Source organism: Hippichthys cyanospilos, chromosome 2 (assembly GCF_059441005.1).
Source record: "Hippichthys cyanospilos isolate Australia breed blue-spotted pipefish chromosome 2, RoL_Hcya_1.0, whole genome shotgun sequence".
NCBI classification, from domain to species: domain Eukaryota; kingdom Metazoa; phylum Chordata; class Actinopteri; order Syngnathiformes; family Syngnathidae; genus Hippichthys; species Hippichthys cyanospilos.
Genome location: NC_142370.1, coordinates 25,966,123 through 25,985,112, shown reverse-complemented (window position 1 = coordinate 25,985,112; position 18,990 = coordinate 25,966,123). Strand labels below are relative to the sequence as shown.

Here is an 18,990-nt window from a genome sequence, read left to right as displayed (position 1 = left end):
TTTTGAAGTCCTCCCTGCCCTGTAAAGAGCCAAGTTGGTGGTTTTCGTTGCAGCCATGGGTGTGAGAGAGGGGAGGAAGAGGGTGGGGGTGTGGGGGTTTGTGGGTTAAGTTTAGGCTAGCCCTCTGTGCTTTCCATTGAGGATACTGGGGGGAGGTGGGTGCAGTAAAAGTTCGAATTTTAGAGCCTCCCTGTTTTTATTTTATGATTGGCTCTTTTTTTACGGCCAGGGAGCTACAGCTGGTGTGAGTGTGAATAGCTGCCCAAGGTGACCGAGCCCCAATAAAGTGAAGGCCAGCCTGGCTGGGGCCTCCAGTCAGGCAATGGGACTGCCTTTATAGGCCGCCTTATGAGCCGAGGCCTCTATTAAAACCTGGCAGGGCTGCACTGAGGAATTTAGGGCCAGGAAACAAGAGAAAAATAGGGTTTGTGTGTCAGGGGGTGGCGGGATACCAAGTTGAAGGGGGGGTTGAAGTTTAAGGGTGACTAATGGGAAAGTTGAAAGCGGTGCATGTGTGAAGTGATCTAGTGCTGTATGTGTGTTAGCACATGTTGTCGAGGAACTTAAGATGCCTTTATCTCAGGCCTGTATTCGTCCCACTCACTGGCGTGAAATACTGAAGTTTAATGCAGCGTAACAAATAAATTATATGATTTGAGGTCACATTACTGATGTCATAATTGTGGCGGTGGTCTCGCTTTTAGTTTAAAAAATATACACTGGCGGCCGTGTGTGCACTCAATGTCCTAGTGGAGCCAATGTCAATCTGTGGAATGATGAACAGCCAGTTTTGTCTCATTCTGTCAACAAGCCTCATCAGAAGATCTCTCTGTCGACAACACAAACATTAAAACTGATTTGATTCAACTGTCAAGCTGTCACTGTTCTTCACAATTATTCAGGATTGTAATTGGCTTCTCAAGATTTACTCTGGTACAACATGTTCGTATTGCATTCATCCCTGTGCCTAATGTTTGGATATAAGAATTCAATTGTTTTTTTTCACAGAGCGACTTTAAATATATCCGTGACAAAATTGTGGTGTGTGTGTGTGTGTGTGTGTGTGCGCGTGTGCGTGTGTGTGTGTGTGTGTATGTGTGTGTATCCCAAACATTTTTTGCTAGCTCCAAAAATCAAAACAAAGCCATTACTGAAAAGATCAATGTCACCGGCTGTCATTTCAAACTTGAAAACAGTTTTAAACAAGTCATGTATTCGAATGAGCACAACATGGCCGTAAGACAATGATTTGTCACATATCACATGCTCATGTGCTCAGTTCTTTTTCTTCTCCCACCCTTCTATAGCGGTGGAGACTCAGAGCACCAGCTCAGAAGAGATGGTACCCAGTTCTCCTTCTCCACCTCCCCCACCTCGGGTCTACAAGCCCTGCTTTGTGTGCCAGGACAAGTCCTCAGGGTATCACTATGGGGTCAGCTCCTGTGAGGGTTGCAAGGTGAGAAGATTCCACTGTAGCAACACTACTCTGCTCTCTAGCACTTGGAAACTAAATTCAAACAATCACAGAACTACACAATTTCAAATTGGAGACGGCCTCAAAAGGCTGGCATGCAATTAATATGTCACATCATTTGATGTCTTGACTATAATGAAGAACGTATCTCCTGCCCTCTCCCCTTTTGTTTCTGTACTTCCCCATACTCTAGGGTTTCTTCCGTCGCAGTATCCAGAAGAACATGGTGTACACCTGCCACCGAGACAAGAACTGTCAAATTAACAAGGTCACGCGCAACCGCTGCCAATACTGCAGGCTGCAGAAATGCTTTGAGGTCGGCATGTCCAAGGAAGGTCAGTGCTAACATTCCAGTTCCATATACTAACTCATATAAAAAGGGGTCGGCATTTGACTAGGCTACATTGAGGTATTTATTTTCACGCAGGTTTTTGAGGTAACATGTTACTTTTATAATGCCTAACAGTAGCACATTACATTTAGACAGTAAGTTACTCACGATATAATCGTTACATTATTAACGATACTGAGTTTCATAACGCATTGCAATTCTTGGGCTATGAAACAGTAATAATTCCGAATTATAGACAAGAAAGTGAGCCACGGCATAACTGACGTTCAGTCATGTATTATCACGTGCAGGACATCCCACCTATTGCTATAAGCCACACATGAGTTCACAGTACTATCACAATTTTGTTTAATTGTAATAGTGAGATCAAACATGGCTTCATGAAATAGAAATGCAAAACATATTCAACATACAAGGTGGCAAATTAATATGGGATGCACCCATATTTTTAGCCTTCGTTTTTGGGAAAAATTGTGTGTCTTATATTTGGGGAAATTATGGTACACAGTTCTCGCCCTTTGTCTTGCTGGAGTCACCGAGTAGCCTCCAGATAGTTTGATAAAGATGTCCGGTGCTGCCCTGTGTCGCCCTGTGAAGTTTCCGTGATGAATATGACACTGCAGTTCCTGAGTTTCTTGTGTTGTGAATCCAAAGATGCAACCCATCAATCTTGGAAAAATTGCAGAAATTTTGCTGGGTAAAGAGAGAACCGCTGCATTGTTTGCTTCAGCCCTCCGCATTTGCCCTACCTTTGTTTACAGTCTCTATGCCGCCTGTGAGCTGTTCCAGCTAACCGGGTAGACTGCGAAGCGTCGGGTGTTCTCCGTAGATCGGGGATAAGGCAAAGATCGCTGATGAAATGGTTGTAATTTTTCAGTCGAAAGAATAGAAACTCCTAGCGCGGGTATGATGTAAAAGCCGAGCTGTTCTGTAAGAACAGACTCAAGATGAGCAGGAGTCTCTTCTTCAAACCGAAGAGACACCAAGCCGAAGGTATGGTATACTGGAGATCTATAAGCAAGATAGCTGTAAGTAGCTATATTCAGTTGTTGCTAGTGATGTCTACAATTATGAAACGCAACAAGAACGGCCTTATTCATGATCAAACGTCCATATGGTATTTTAAAAATTATATGTTAAATAGAATATGTATATACAGTAAACATAAATAATTGGGCTATTTTATAATATATAATCAACTGCCTAATTTACTTGGCAGACTTCAACTAAGGGGCGTATCAGAGTTTTTTCCACTTAAAACACAGCTGATGAAGATGTGGGTAATTTACAAACTGTTGCTTGACCATAATTGGACTGAGACTAACCAGAAAGGTTCACCTTGAAAATAATTCAAAAGGATTCATTTACTTGATACAGGTCTGTTTGATGTAACAAAAAGAAGAAAAGAAACTACTTTTTAATGGAAGAAAAATGAAACTATATCATGATACTGTATATCTTTACCTTATACCTTATATGCAATGGCCTATATCATGATAGAGCTGCCCCCCCCCATATTGCCAGCACTGTTATACCTGATTCTAAAAATGCTTTTTGAGCTCAAGCTTTTTAAGCTTGAACCTTTCGCTGCTTGGATCGGAATGCATTCGCTAAACAGGGCTTCGCGTACTGCTATCCATGTATTTGAAATCCGACTCACTCTGTGCAAGTTAATCGGCTGCGGCGGAAAGTCAAAGCTAACGATTGAAGTGCTCACACTGTGCGTGAGGCCTGTTTGCTGTGCCATCCTGTACTGTTGGAGTCATGGGGTCAGGATTCAAATTGTTATTGTCAATGTGACTGGAGCAGTCATATGACTGCTTTCCTTTTGTAAAACACAGCCAGGCTTATTCGGAGCTGAAAACATCAAGACACACACTTCTGCCCTCATCAGAGGTCGGTGGTCGCCCGGGCGCAAATGGCGCTTTGTCACACAGCTCCTGGGATATGCACGCGGGTGTAACGTTTTGCGTGGGATGTACGTTAAGACCGGGATCACATTGTGCCTCTGCTATTACTGGATATCCTGAGAGGAAGGAAAGAATGGGAGGGGGGGAGAGGAGGGAGAGCGTAGACTAGCCTATCGAATTGATAGGGAGATGGACGAGGAAGAGAGCGGTGATAAAATGGAGATAGCCAAGCTGTGCTAAAGGAAATATGTTTAAACTGTTAAGGGCAACCTTAGTTGTTGGGGAGTTCTGCTTTCCATGGTCGTAACGCTAGCAAAAACAGCACAAAGCATGAGACTTGTCACATGCGATCACAAGAGAACATTCTCTTTGGTGCCCGCACGAGGAAAATTAGCTTTCTCTTCTCTTTTTCCCCTCCATCATTCAGCGGTACGCAATGACAGAAACAAGAAGAAGAAGGACGTGAAGGAGGAGGTGGTGCTCCCAGAGAGCTATGAGCTCAGCGGAGAACTGGAGGAGTTGGTCAATAAAGTCAGCAAAGCACATCAAGAAACCTTTCCGTCACTTTGCCAACTGGGAAAATACACCACCGTAAGTCGCACACGAATGCAGCCTCAACCTCCTCTTTGTTTTTGTTTTAATTTTGACTTTGTGCGCTAACACTCCAGCGTCACTGACGCTTCCCAGTCGCATTTGAATGCATAAATTCACTGAAGCTTTCCCAATATTGTGGTGGCCTAACTAATTCAGTTCCCCATTTAGACATCTGCGAGGCCTCCCAATGACTGATGCAACATGTAAATAGATTTCTCCCATTTGATGGATGTAAAATGTAAATGGTTTGTGAAGGCTCGGAAACACGCTCAATGCAAACAGGTTTGCCGGCCGCCTCCGCAGGCGGCACACTAACTCGTTTGTGCTCTTGCATGTGTTCAGAACTCCAGCTCAGACCACCGTGTCCAGCTTGATCTGGGGCTTTGGGACAAGTTCAGCGAACTCTCCACCAAATGTATCATCAAAATTGTGGAGTTTGCCAAACGGCTGCCAGGCTTCACCAGCCTCACCATCGCCGACCAGATCACCCTTCTTAAGTCTGCCTGCCTGGACATTCTGGTGATTAACTTTGTTGCCCATATTAACTTCTTGATTAGTGGTTTGACAAAAAAAAACAAAAAACAAAACAAGACGAACACGTCATCAAGAAAAAAGCTCGGTCTGGTTGGAAAGAATACTGGCACCTGGTGGACATAGTAGGTAATTTAAGAGGATTTGCTTATTCTGGATTGACCTTGCTGTCTATTGGCTACAAGATCAGTTAGTCACTAATGACATATCAATGTTTACTTCTGGCTAAATTTTGTTCAAATCAAACAATAATAACAAACACGCGGCGCCATGGTTCCGCCCCTCCACAGATGCTGAGGATCTGCACACGCTACACTCCAGAACAGGACACGATGACCTTCTCTGATGGCCTGACTCTGAACCGGACTCAGATGCACAACGCCGGTTTTGGACCGCTGACCGACTTGGTGTTTGCCTTTGCCGGTCAGCTCTTACCTCTGGAGATGGATGACACTGAAACTGGCCTCCTTAGCGCCATTTGCCTCATTTGTGGAGGTACTGCAGCTTTGATTTGCCACCTGATTTGAGTGTGCCTCATTGATAACATGTATGGTAATGTGCTGTCTATATTGTTCATTAGATCGTATGGATTTGGAGGAGCCTCAGAAAGTGGATAAGCTGCAGGAGCCTCTGCTTGAGGCTTTAAAGATTTACGCCCGCCGCCGTCGCCCCAACAAGCCACACATGTTTCCCCGCATGCTCATGAAGATTACAGACCTCAGGGGTATCAGCACCAAGGGTAAAGACAACTTTTATTTGGTCAGATGCATATTATTCAATCGATGTGACAGAACAAAAGAAAAAGTGACGCAACACTATTTTGATACTCTTCTGTTTGTGGAACAGGCAGCAGCCGGGATAAAAGTTTAAAAAAAAGTTTCTTGTAAAGTAAAAAATGTTCAGCTTGAATTATTTTAACTAAAGCTTTATGCGTTGCATATACTGCTCATCCCACAAAAGAACTCAAAAATAATTTTCACTGTAAAACCGTCAACTATTAAAAAGAATAATAAAAAAAAATCATCTTGTGTAGTGTTGCAAGCATCCCAAAACTCTTTACCCCCTGCTGCAGCAAATTCTCTTTGTTGACAATAGGTTCCGCCACTAATATTGTGAGCCCAAAGACAAAAGTGCCACCTAGAGGACAACCTGAAGAAGAGCAACCATAAAATGGCTTCCGTGCCCTTCATAGGTTTTTCTTTGCTAACTATATGTTTCTTCATCCTTAGTTGAGTCACCTGAGTCAAAACGGAGCACCGCACTTAGCTGCATCTAAAGAGATGCCGTTTATGAAGCCTTTACCGCTTTTCTGTTTAAAGAAGTGCAACTTGCTGTCAGCTGTTGGAAATTGCCCTACATTCATTCAATGAAAGAACTGCATAGACAATAGCATCACAATAGTAATTCAGAAAACTGAGTGACCAAAACTTATCTGATCCTCATATAGCTCACAGAGGAGCTGGAGGCATGGGCCAATATACAATTCTGACACTATGATAATGTTGAGCAAAAATGTTAAGGTATCATGGTAAAAAGTGCTCATTCCCGTTTATAGACAGTATGGGCTGTTATTGAAACCTTGATTTTTAAAAAAAAAAAATTTTAACATCACGGTAAACTGTCAGGAAAATGCCGAAGTAGTTGTACCAACAACTTAACCACCACAAGGTGGCGCCCCAAAAAAACACACATTAAGATAACTAATTTATACAAAATAACTTTCACATTTTCAAGGAATAAGTACTAGTTGAAGATGAATCATTTGAAGGATAATCTGAATGAGTTAACATGTTAAAGCTTCCCCGTGTTAAATGATAAGCCAAGGCATAACGCCACCGCATACATACATATATATATATAGATATATATATATATATATATATATATATATATATATATATATATATATATATATATATATATATGTGGTGGTTGAGCACCGATTTGTTCGAACACCGAAACCAATTTTCCCATAAGAAATAATGGAAAGTATGTGTGCACAAGTAAATGTGCACAAGCAGTACATGATAAAGATAAATATAAATAAAGCATTATAAACCATTTTGTATCATTTACTTACGTTTTGGAGAGTGGTTGATGGCATACAGGAATGGATGTGGAGAGGACGGGAGGGAGTTACTCCTTCCATGATGACGCTAGCTAACTGCGACGCGAGGTACACCGCGTTCATATTTTGCTATAATTTCCTTCTTTGGTTCAATAGTGGTCCTCATTGTTTTCCTCTTTGCCTTCCCCTTATCACTGTCTTTCTTTGGACCCATTATTAAGGGCTAGAGCAACACGAAAAAGTTTAAATCCGGGAAGAAATACTCGAACAAACGTCTTACTCCGCTGGCGGTCTGAGTTGAACTGGCGCTTACCCGCTGGCCGAGAAGGGCCGAGAAGGGCCGAGGAGCGCGTTCGGGTCGGCTCGGCTAGTCGAGAACCGAAAATCTGTTCGAGGTCCGATGCATTATCTACTTGAATTTTTTGGTCGAGCACCGATTTGGTCGAGTATAGAGGCGGTCGAGTACCGAGGTACCACTGTATATATATATATATATATATATATATATATATATATATATATATATATATATATATATATATATATATATATATATATATATATATATATATTTTTTTTTTTTTTTTTACAGGTGCGGAGAGAGCCATCACCCTGAAGATGGAAATCCCCGGCCCAATGCCTCCCCTGATCAGGGAGATGCTGGAGAACCCGGAGGCTTTCGAGGACCAAACAGAGCGCAATGATAGCCCGCCGCCACCCCCGCAGCCACCTCTGCCCCCCACCCTTGTGGTGAAACAGGAGGCCGAGGACGAGGATGACAGCTGGGCCACAGAGAATGGCAGTGAGCCGTCTCCGGAAGAGGAGGAGGACGACGACGATGACGACGTGGGCGATGAAGAGAGGGACAGGGGCTCGGACAGCGATGGGGAGCAGTGGGGGGGTCTGGATGCCATAGATTTAGACGGCACCAGAAAAGGCCTTGTAGGGAGGGCTCAGTGAACAGCCTATTTCATACTCATGCACTGATTGATGACACACACACACACATGCACACACACACCTAGATCACCTCACTCCATCACCCACCTCAATAAAAAGCTGGCCTTCTCACCCTCCTGCCCCCCTCCCCCACATCCCCATGTCCTCCACAGTGGAGCCTTATGAATTCAGAAGCATTAAACTGTGGCCCACATGCTCCATGACAAATGAACTCCAGACGCATCAGGCAAAGGAGAGATGACAGTAAAACACACATATCCACACATACACATGCCCGCAAACTCCTGCCAAGGCTAAGGAGTGACGTTACATGACAAAAAGAAGCAAAGCTCTCATGTCTCCACTATTGTTGTTTCAATATTTAGAGGACAAAGCACATTTCTCAAAACAAACATGAGTACAAGGCAAAACCAAATCACGTTTTTAACCTTTGTTTTTGCGGTTCTTGCTATTGATTGTTGTTTTTCTTTTCTCAATTCATGAAAGTCCATATATATGTATATATATATATATATATATATATATATATATATATATATATATATATATATATATATATATATATATATATATATATATATATATATATATATATATATATATATATATATATATATATATATATAATTAGTTATTTTGGTCATATATGACTCCTGTAACAATTCATCAAGCTTTTTTTTTTTTGTAGTGGTGAGGAGAGGAACTCACATTGGCCGACAGTGATAATCAAACCGTGATGATTGTTCTCACGTTGCAGTGAATAAGGACTGCTGTTAAAAAAATGGGCAGAGATTCGTATTTCTCGACTTCCAGACTGCCTCTTTTGAATTCAGTATTGTGCCAAAGTTAGGAAGGTTTTCGGGAGGGGCGGGGGACGTTTGACTACCGGCAGGTCCTTCGGCCGCAATTTGTACACATGCTCCTCTTCCAGATGTTACAGATTTACACCTGATCTTACATGTAGCACTTTTGTACAAGACAAACACATTGGCACGTTCAACCGGCAATACAATCAACCCGAGTTTTTTCCGATGATGTCAGTACACGTGCAGACATGGAGGGAGAAACAAACAAGCAAACAGGAAAAAAAACAAACAAAAAAACAGCGCAGCAATCAAACACACATTATGCAAGTGGAAAGCAGGAAATTTCTTTGGGAAGATATTTTGGAATAAGACTCAGGGCTTTTCGGTGAGGACCAAACACTAGCTGCTTGCAGGCACTAGGAACAGGCAATATTTATGTGTGTATTCTTGACCCCGTTTTGATTAGCTTGACCCTTTTGCGTGTACATACGGTCAAAGGTGACAAAGAAGTCCGAACAGGTGGCGTGGATACCAGCGTGACTTGGGGCATCGTGGTTGCTCGACTCGGCTCAGGCCGGCATCCATGCAACGTGCTGCCTTCTCATCCCAAAAAGCCATCATTATTATCATCATTTCTTGTGTATATCCTTACTTCTGTTTAAATGTGTATAAGGATGTGTTCTTATGTATCATTTCTATATTTCTATGTTGTCAAAAGATCTCATTTTGGCATCAGTGGTGGGAAAAGCATCTGATATACAGATATACTGATTTACTTTTCTTCTTCTCTTCCAAGCAATATGAACTGTAGCGACAAGACGAGAGGGCCCATAAAGCGAATGTGGTCGGATCTCCTCATTTTCAAATGTGCGTGGGTGTGTGCGTGCGTGGGTTCGCAGTTCAGCCCCAAATTATTTAGACCCGAGCAACATTATGAGTTCATGTCAATCATCATTTGTTAAATGCATATATTAAGTTGAAAGTTACTCAAGAAACTGAGGAAATCACAAATATTCAAATCTTTTCTCTTTCCATGCATGCCAAATGTGTCATCACTCTTTTCATACCAATAACACCTTAAAAAAAAATACTGAGCTCTCCATTCAGCATCAGTCACTGTCATAGTTGTATATTCTTCTACCAGTTGATTGGATCCTTTGGAATGGTGGAAAAGATTGTGTGCTCAAGATTAGGGTTATGACCATTCACCAAGTAAAAAAAAATCACTTTTCATTTCACTCAAAATGGAGTGGGGTCTTAAATGACTTTGGGCGAACTGTCCGTAAGCGTGTTTTTTAGCCATAGGATGTCTGCTGTTACGGTGCTGTCACACACTAAAGTGTCTTTGTGGAACGACTCTGCTGGGCTGTCACCGTGTTAACGTAATGTTGATGCCGGCAGAACATTTGAGATGATGCCGTTTTCATCGTTCTACTTTCTCAACATGGCCAATGTGTTGTGTACCCATTGTTTATGTCAACTCTTGTCATACAAAGAAAAGCCATATAAACAGTAAGAGGCACAATAAACTACTTTTGAGAGATTTACGGACACCTTTTTTCTATTACAAAAATGTTAGTGTCAGTAGTGGCGTTAGTGAAGTGATACTGGTGGTACCTATGAATTAACTTTTTTTTTTTTTTTAGTTACAATGCTCGTACATTATTTTTTCTGGTATCTGTATTTGACTTATGTATTGTATTTTTCCCAAGACTTTTTACTTTGGCCACCTACACTTCAGAACAGATCTACTTTCTAGTCCATACGTTTAAAAATATGCGTGTTATTTTTTTCATCTTCAGCAGAATGACACTGTAAAAAATGTAAAACAGAAGAAAAGATCTACATCTTGACTAACTGACTGAAATCTTTTAGTTTTTAGTTTCCTTAATGTCTAAATGATAGGTGTCGAACTCCAGTCCTCGTGGGCCGATGTCCTGCGTGTTTTCCGTTTTTTTTCTCCTCAGCAAACCTGATTCAAATGATTCACTCCTTAATGAGCTCTGCAGGAGCTTGGAAATGATCCTAATCATTTGAATCAGGTGTGTTTGAGAGAGAAGGTTAGAAAACATGCAGGATATCGGGCCTTGAGGACTGGAGTTTGACACCTGTGGTCTAAATTACAGTCTATTACGGTCAAACGCCATACTTTCACTATAACTGTAATATTTTTGAAGTATGGCTGCGTAGGTAAATATCAAATAAGTGATACGGGTGTGATATATTATAATATTTTTGATGGAGCTAAAGTAATTACATCTTCATCTATGAAAAAATATTTTTTTCATGCAGACACCGTTCGCAAAATGTGTTTATTCAAGTAAAGTATATTATTAGTACATTTTTTTTATAGTCAAACGGACTCAACTTTACCTTTGAAATACAACAGTATTAAGTAGTTAAGTAGTAACGTTTTAAGATAGTTATATTTTATTCATATGTTGTAAGATTTTTTTTTGTCCATGTTTATTTCATTATATGGTGCCATGATATATGGCAATTAAATCTATATGCAGGGGTGCACATTAGTAGTATGTTTGTACCCGTCCATGACAGAAATCACTGATGCATAACGTTGCGTGCTTCAATTTGCGTACCCACCTAACATTCATCCATGACAACCCCACCTGAACATTTTTTTTTTCCTGAAAAGTGTCTTCGAGATGCCGTGGTGAAAGATTTAGCGCTCATGTCCTCAGCTAGCAGAAAAAAAAACAGGTATTTCAAGACGGTCTTTGCATTGTTTTTTTTTTTCCAAAAGCTGTATTATGACTATTCCCATTTTGCAGTACAGTAATTTAACATTGTATTTGTCACTTTTTCAAATTAGAAATGTTTGTGTTGCATTAGGAAATAACATCCAAATGAGACACTCCATCTTGCCTGTCGCAACCTTGCTCAAACGCAGGTTGTTTTTATGTTTACTTTGACAAAGGGCTTCGCTATTCTATGTCGTCACATTAACATCTTCGTTGCAATCGTTAGCCGCGGCTGCAGTCAAAGCTGGTGATTTGCATTTATGAGGTAAGCCAATTTTACGGCAAACATATGTTAACGAGGGCGCCAAAACAGGAAGGGCCGCATATTTGGTATCTGACCAGTTGTGCCAAAAGTGGCTCACTGCTAACAATGGATTCCTACTTTGAATGTGGTATTGCGATAAGCATATTGTGTCATTTCATGTTGCAATACAATATTCTTATTCTATTTGTGTCCCTTTTTCCACTATCAGTAATGAATATAATTTCCAGAAAAACAAATCAACACTTTCATTGAAATACATCTCAGTCTATACTTATTATTTTTTATTCGATAGAAGAAGAGTTGAATCAATGCTCCCACATTTTTCACGAAGATCGTTACCTTGTTTTTTTTAAACTCAAGTACAGAGTGAGTACATCCCACCTCTTGATCTGAAAAAAGTCAATCGAGTCATCCGGGGACTCCGAGCAGACCTGAGCAAGTTTGGCCACTAGAGGGAAGTCGTGCACCGTGACTCGGCCATGTGGCTGCGTGGAGGAAAGGAAAAAAAAAAAAAGAGCTGCATGGGTGCTCAGGTCATGTGGGGAAGTGGGTGCAGTGGCTCATAAATCACAAGCTCCTGGTGAACAAGGACATCAGATAAAGGTCTGCCCTTAATGCTTGTTCACCGTGCACTTGGAAGGAAGACAGCTGCTGGCATTAATAGGGCATCATTGCAGCTTTACTCATGGTTGGCCTCGCTATAGTTTAGTCTCAGCGATGGAGAGCTGTGCTAGCTGTGAGCTAAACTAGTCTTTGGTGATTTATGAGCAGAATTTAAGGACAACGCGCACAAGAGAAGGAAGCTCCCGGAATAGGTGCGGATGGCAGCGGTGCACCGGCAACACTTGTGGAAAAGGTCAAACGTGCAAATAAAAGGGGAGATATGTGTATGTATGAGATATATAGTCTAGGAAGTAAATCGTAAATCTAAATAGTCAACCCTCGGTCGGGAAATGTCCCAAATTTTATTGATTTTGGAGCCCGGAGATGCCCAAGTGATACTCAATCTTCTAGAAGACAGCGTCTTGTTTGTTTTTATGAGATAAGATAGCAGAGTCCTCTGAGATCTGACACCCAATCTGTGACAAATTATAGGACATCAGGGCCTTAAAGTTAAACAGTATCACGTTTGTCACAATAGCACTTTTTAAATGTTTGTCCAAAGCACATCAGAAACAAGCAAATGAATAAAAGAACCCTTTGTGATGGCCTGTGTAAATGTCACGTCAATAATCTTGATTTATGCGTTTAGCGCAACGTTTACAACGCACACCTCAGCTGATCAGATCCGTTTATTTTGATATTCTCATAAATTCTCAAAGGAGCGGAGCAGCTATTCTCGTAGTAAACATCTTTTTTATTTTTATTTTTTATCCCCCCCACTCGCCCAGTGTGCCATTCAGATACAAACGCCTCACCTTGATTTTATTAATAGAGCAAGGTGATAAACAGAGATGAGATTCTATCAATTATATGATTGCTTTAATTAACTATCATTAAAGACAGATCAATAATGCCAGACTCAAATTAAAATAAGGCCCATACATTATACACTATTTTACAAGGAACAATCAAATGGCCTCATATACTAAGCCTCTGGATGGGGGTTGCCACGGCAACCAAAGGGGAGCTTCAAAAGAGACATACACATGTATACACTCACACATACACACAAAATCATGCATGCACGCACGCACGCACGCACACACACACAGCTTGATTATATTGTTTGATTATTATTATATACAGGTATTATTACTATTATATTATACGTATACTTGATTATGTGAAGTTAAAGTGTGTGTGTGTGTGTGTGGGGGGGGGGGGGGGCGTGATTTGATTGCGAAGGGCAAGGAACATTACAATGTAGGTCATCCACAAGCCCATCGACTATTTGGACAAAAGTATTCGAGTAGTGCTTTGCATTTTGGGCACAAAAAGGTTAATTTAAGAGCTCTCATTCGCTGTATCTCGAGGAGGATACTGCATTTGCCTATTCTACCAGACACTGGGTTAGAGGTGGGGCAACACCCTGGACTGGTCGCCAGTCTATGGTAGGCAGGGAGGATCCCAGAGTATGAGGGGAAAATCCTTGCAAACACAGGGAAAAATGTACAGACAGAAAGCGTAGCTGAGATTCAAATCTGGGACTTCACAACTATGAGGCATGCGTCCTAATTACTTGTGCATTATACTATATTTAACATCAAATAATTTAAGGTCCATAGGACCTTAGTGATACCAGTTATGCTAGGCCAGCAACCAGTGTGACTTATGGGTAATGGTAGAAAGTGGGAGCCAGTGACAGCGTCGCAATATAGTGAATATGTGATTATTACAATTAGCTACATAACTGATCAAGTAAAAGAGTCATGCGCACTTAATGACAACAATTTACTCATTGAAATATGCTCTACTTTACACTACACCTACATTTGCTTGGCTCCGCCTATAACTATCACAAAACGGTTTAGTATTTTTTTAAGTATAACCTTTTTGGGGTTTTACTGATCACACAATGGGGAAATAGCCAATTTTAATAACACACAAAAATAGTATTGAAATATCTGTGCATGTATTTTAACAAAGTTAACCATTACAGAATGGAGTAAAATGCTCACACAGAGGTCTGGTGGCCATCGGGTCATTTTGGGGAAAATATATGGCCGCTGAAGGTGGGTCGGTCGAACACCCGGCATTTAAGTTTCCCCCCTTTGGACAATTACGTTATGGCTCGAGATGGTTGCGGTCCAAAAACTGACACTCCACCCACAGAGCTTAATGGCTGACGTGAAGCCAAATTTTGGTCCGTCGATGTGGTCACCCTTTGAAAACGTCTGAAAAGTGGCTTTTTTTTTTAATGAGTTAAGATCTACACCAAAATCTTCACATCCATATTGTTTCACATCTTTTATCGAAACAGTAAAAGTACTGTAATTTATATAGCATTTATATTCCTCATCATATGCTCAGCATATTTGCTTATCTGAAACACATCACGCTGATGATGCATTGATGCAGCCAATCTCACCATGAGAATTGTTTCCTTATTGGTTTAAATAAGGTTAACTTTATGTACAGAGATATGAGTAGCATCCAAACATTTTTCGATGGCAGTGCTTCTCAAGTAGTGGGGCGGGCCCCCCTGGGGGGGCGTGAGGTGATGCTAGGGAGGGGCGCGGATGGAAGTTTTGGGAGTGCCTTATCCCAGCTGACTTGGGGACACCCTGAACTGGTTGCCAGTGCAGGGCACAACGAGACAAACAACCATTCACGCACCCAACCACATCTAAGGACAATTTAGAACATCCAATACCAGAGGTGGGCACTTTGTCAGCACTGACGGACTGTCTGCCAGTCTGTCGCCGACAGACGCCCGTTTTGCCGACGGGCCGACAAATGATGGTAACGCTCAAACACATGGTGAATTAAAATGTCGGAATTGCAATTTTCATCCGTCTTTGTAATCGTCGGGGTAGATATTACTTCAAATGTCCGCCATAGGTCCGCTAGCCCACCACGCCGCTTTTTACTTACTGAACTATAATTCAACTGACTTGAACGTTTACCTCCCATATTGCTGCATCTTTATAGTACGAACCGCAATCAGCCAGCAGTCAATGTGACAATAGTCACTTTACAGCACCACCAGGCAGAGGAGAAATGTGTTCAGTTAAGTCAATAAACTGGGTTGGTTCAATTCACTACTTGTCATTCACAGCTATATAACAGCTGACTTAACAGAGATTTATTTGGAGTTGCTCCCTTTCTTAGTCCTGGTTTCAGGTTTCTTGCAGATAAGAGCATTTTGGGAATGCAGAACAAACTTGCATGCTTTCTCTGATTGACTCTTGGCCAGGAAATGCAAGAGAGAAGTTTTTTTTTTTCAATTTCCTAATTAAAGACGTTTTATTGTAAATCCGACCTCAGCAATACTTTGTTTTACTCGTAGTGTATGTGACAGATAAAATTTAGACAAATGTGAATGAAAGTTTTCTATAATTTTAGGTTAGACAATTACAAATGAGAACTGACATCCACCACTGAGTGTCATGTAAAGCAGGATAATGCCATCCAGGGGGACATGATTATTAATTGCGCTCTTGTCCCCTGCATTTCTCAAATGTGGGATAGTAACCATGATGGTGTATTATTACAGCCTAGGGTTAAACCCCTTAGCTGGCTTTGTTTTCATGTTACACTTATATTATTCTGTTGTTTCAATTGCAGTGTAACTGTAGAACCCCAAACATGGTGTTGACTTTATGTGTAAGTACTAAGAAAAAAAGAATTAGAGTGAGTACAGACAAGAAATAGTCCAGCGACTGACAAATGACAGGCCAGAAAAAAAATGCAAAAAAAAGTTATATGTCATCCTCTAGTAGTGGCAGAACGTTAAACACAACGACGAACTGAGGGAGCCACGATTAAGATTTCGTCCGGCTTGAAAAAAATGACGGACCGCCGATGACGGAAAGGGGGCAGGGCTCTGATGGATGTTGGAGCAGCAAAAAAATGTAAGTTGCCCACCTCTGTCCAATACACCTGCCATGCATGTTTTTTTTGTCTGTGGGAGGAAGCAGCTGTACCCGTATGAGAACCCACGCAGGCTCGGGGAGAACATGCAAACTCTACAGAGGAAGGTGTATTTGAACTCGGGCCCCTCAACTGTGAGGCGGACATGCTACCCACTGCGCTGCAGTTTATTGACTTGTAAAGTTGCTTTCATACAACCAGTGAAACAAAAAGGTGTTTGAATCTTTTTTTTTACTTTTTCCTGATAAACCACATAGGCCTTCTGTATACATTTTTTCATTTTCAGTACCCAAGGTACATTTAAAGTAGCGTGTTTGGCTGTGAAAACAAGATAATACATGTTTTCTATTCGGTTCAAATCACCTTCACGATATGTTACATTATGTTGGCATCCATATGGTCAGCATGTTAAAGTGCACCTGTGGTACTCAAAGGTGAGACGTTAGGAATGCACCAAAATGAAAATGTTTGGCTGAAACCAAAAAAAAACAAAAGTGTGGAATGTTTGGCCGAAAAACACAACTGAAGAAAAATGAAACTTTTTGCGCACATTGCCAGCCGGCAACCAATGAAATTCTGGAAAGGTCTGTAATATAAAATACCAAAGTAATTTCACCCGTCATTTGATATATGTCAGCTTTTATACCTTGATTGGAAGCCCGTATTATTAGGATACTTGCAGTTATTAATGTCTAATGCATTGAATGACTTTTATTGTCTGAGTTTGAAATGTCAGACTGGCTTGAATGCACCACGTGCACTGCAAATACAGCCGGCGGCATGCGCTAATGCTGGGAACTTGTGCAGTGTCATACAATGACGGTATAATTGATTAGTGGTTTCTTAGCATTCTTAATCAGCTATTGGATATGATTTTCCTTTTAACGGCGGTGTGCTGATTGATGTTGGTAGCTCTGCGTGATGACGACAACAAAAACAGTCACCGCTCCGCTAACTTCAAAAGTTCACGAGGCCAACTTCAAAACAAAAGCCAGCTACAGCGATTGCATTAAAGGCCATGTAATATTTAATGTGTTTATTTTAAGATGACCCTAACCCTATAGCTCAGTGGCATCCATGTCTCCCAAGTGAGCGGTTGTGGGTTCGATCCCCTGACCATCATACTACTCGAGTCTACTTTGGAAGACAGAATAAGAAAGGGCGATAGTGTTTTTTTTTTTAAACGCCAATTAGGTTTTGCAGCTAGCTTTGTTCTATTTTGCAGATCCAGTAAAACCTCTCAACAACCAAATCCGCATGTGCAAAGAAAAAAATCCCCCATTGTGGAAAAAAAATCCATGCATTGAAGCCTTTCCCTCTCTCTTACTTCCTCATACAAGGAAAAATCCCCCTGTAGGATAAGATGATTTTTTTTTCTGCATTTGCGTTGCGCTGAAATTCACTACAGCAAAAACAAGCCTGCAGGAAAAGTCTAGCTTGAATTACGCGCCGGCACGCGTTTTGCAGCACTGTATACTTGGAGCGGCTTTCCCCCGACGTCAGACAATATTCTTCCATACTAGACAGTATGGACAGTAAATTGACTCAGCATACAAACACAGCATACAAACACTACTACGCTACAATCCGCCATGTTGTCCGCTCGTAAAAAAATTTCGTCGGACACGCGTTGCGGAAAATCTGTTCCGCGTGGACTCCGCGTCATATTGACGCGTGCAGCCGCGCAGTGTTAAGCTTAAACCAAGCCAACACTTGAAGAAAAGATAAAAGTAATAAAGATGAAAGATAGATGAAGCAAAGCAAAAAATATTATGCAAGAAACTGATGTAATTATGAAAATGAATGCGTATTGCATATTTGGCAATTTCTTTTTTTAAAATGTTGGGTGGTTTTGTTTTTAATTTGTCAGTTTGTAGCTTGCACAACACATTTTTTATGTTTGAGGTATAGATTTGCTATCGTGAAAAGTACCTTGCTGTGAAACTTGGCTGCAAATATGATGTTGTTGTAGGGGAGTTCTACTGTAGATATAAACCAGCTTTTATAGTATGAAAAAGATGACACGAAAATAAAAAGTTTGAACAAGACACATTGTCATTTCATGGGACATTGCAGTACCAAAATATGTGAAAAACTGTTGCTCAATGAAAAATCATATTTCTCAGTACATTTATGACAAAAAATCAGCTGAATTGAGAGCATGGGCAAAGCATGAAACGTTTGCTAGTTTGTTCATCTCTGATAATGCTACTGATATGCTCAATCACAATTGTAACATATTATTTAGTAGAGACAGTATTTTCATTCATTTATCAATGAGTAATATGTGTTTGTGAATTAATTTGGAGTGTGCATACAATTTTGTATTTCATCTTAATTTATTTTATTTTATGAATATTTATAAGTATTAGTATGTGTTATATACTGTTCTGTATGAATATTTGCTCCGAGTTAGCTCAATTAATTCACATGTGCATGCGAGAGAGCCAGGATAGTCCTGTGTGAGGAAAAGCGGAAGAAGACAGGACTGAACTTCATTCCTGTCATTGTTGATCTGTTTAGTAGGAAGTCAGCCGAAATATTGACGAAGGGCTTCGATGTGACTGGATAGGGAAAAGCCTCTTTTACTGCTTCCACAATCACCGGATCCGTGCCGGTGAAACTCCGTTTGTTAACAGCGGAGTGAAACGTTGCATTTAAATTTGCGGCCATGCGGCTTACCTGCGTTACACGAGTCGGCGAAACGCGACGACGATGCTTTCAATGAGACTTGA

At 41.0% G+C, this 18,990-nt stretch overlaps 1 protein-coding gene across 3 annotated transcripts in view; it reads left to right on the top strand.

Annotated features, from left to right (window-relative positions):
- rarga (retinoic acid receptor gamma a) overlaps nt 1-8,398 on the top strand; it is a 45,738-nt gene extending 37,340 nt beyond the window's left edge. For all 3 annotated transcript variants that reach the window (XM_088408048.1, XM_088408049.1, XM_088408050.1), the window contains 7 exons: nt 1,308-1,456; nt 1,668-1,809; nt 4,164-4,327; nt 4,673-4,849; nt 5,152-5,356; nt 5,442-5,600; nt 7,522-8,398. In XM_088408048.1, coding sequence (XP_088264174.1) covers nt 1,308-1,456; nt 1,668-1,809; nt 4,164-4,327; nt 4,673-4,849; nt 5,152-5,356; nt 5,442-5,600; nt 7,522-7,889 — 1,364 coding nt within the window. In that variant the 3' untranslated portion in view covers nt 7,890-8,398. The remainder of the gene's footprint in view (nt 1-1,307; nt 1,457-1,667; nt 1,810-4,163; nt 4,328-4,672; nt 4,850-5,151; nt 5,357-5,441; nt 5,601-7,521) is intronic.
- Nucleotides 8,399-18,990: the final 10,592 nt, after the last annotated feature.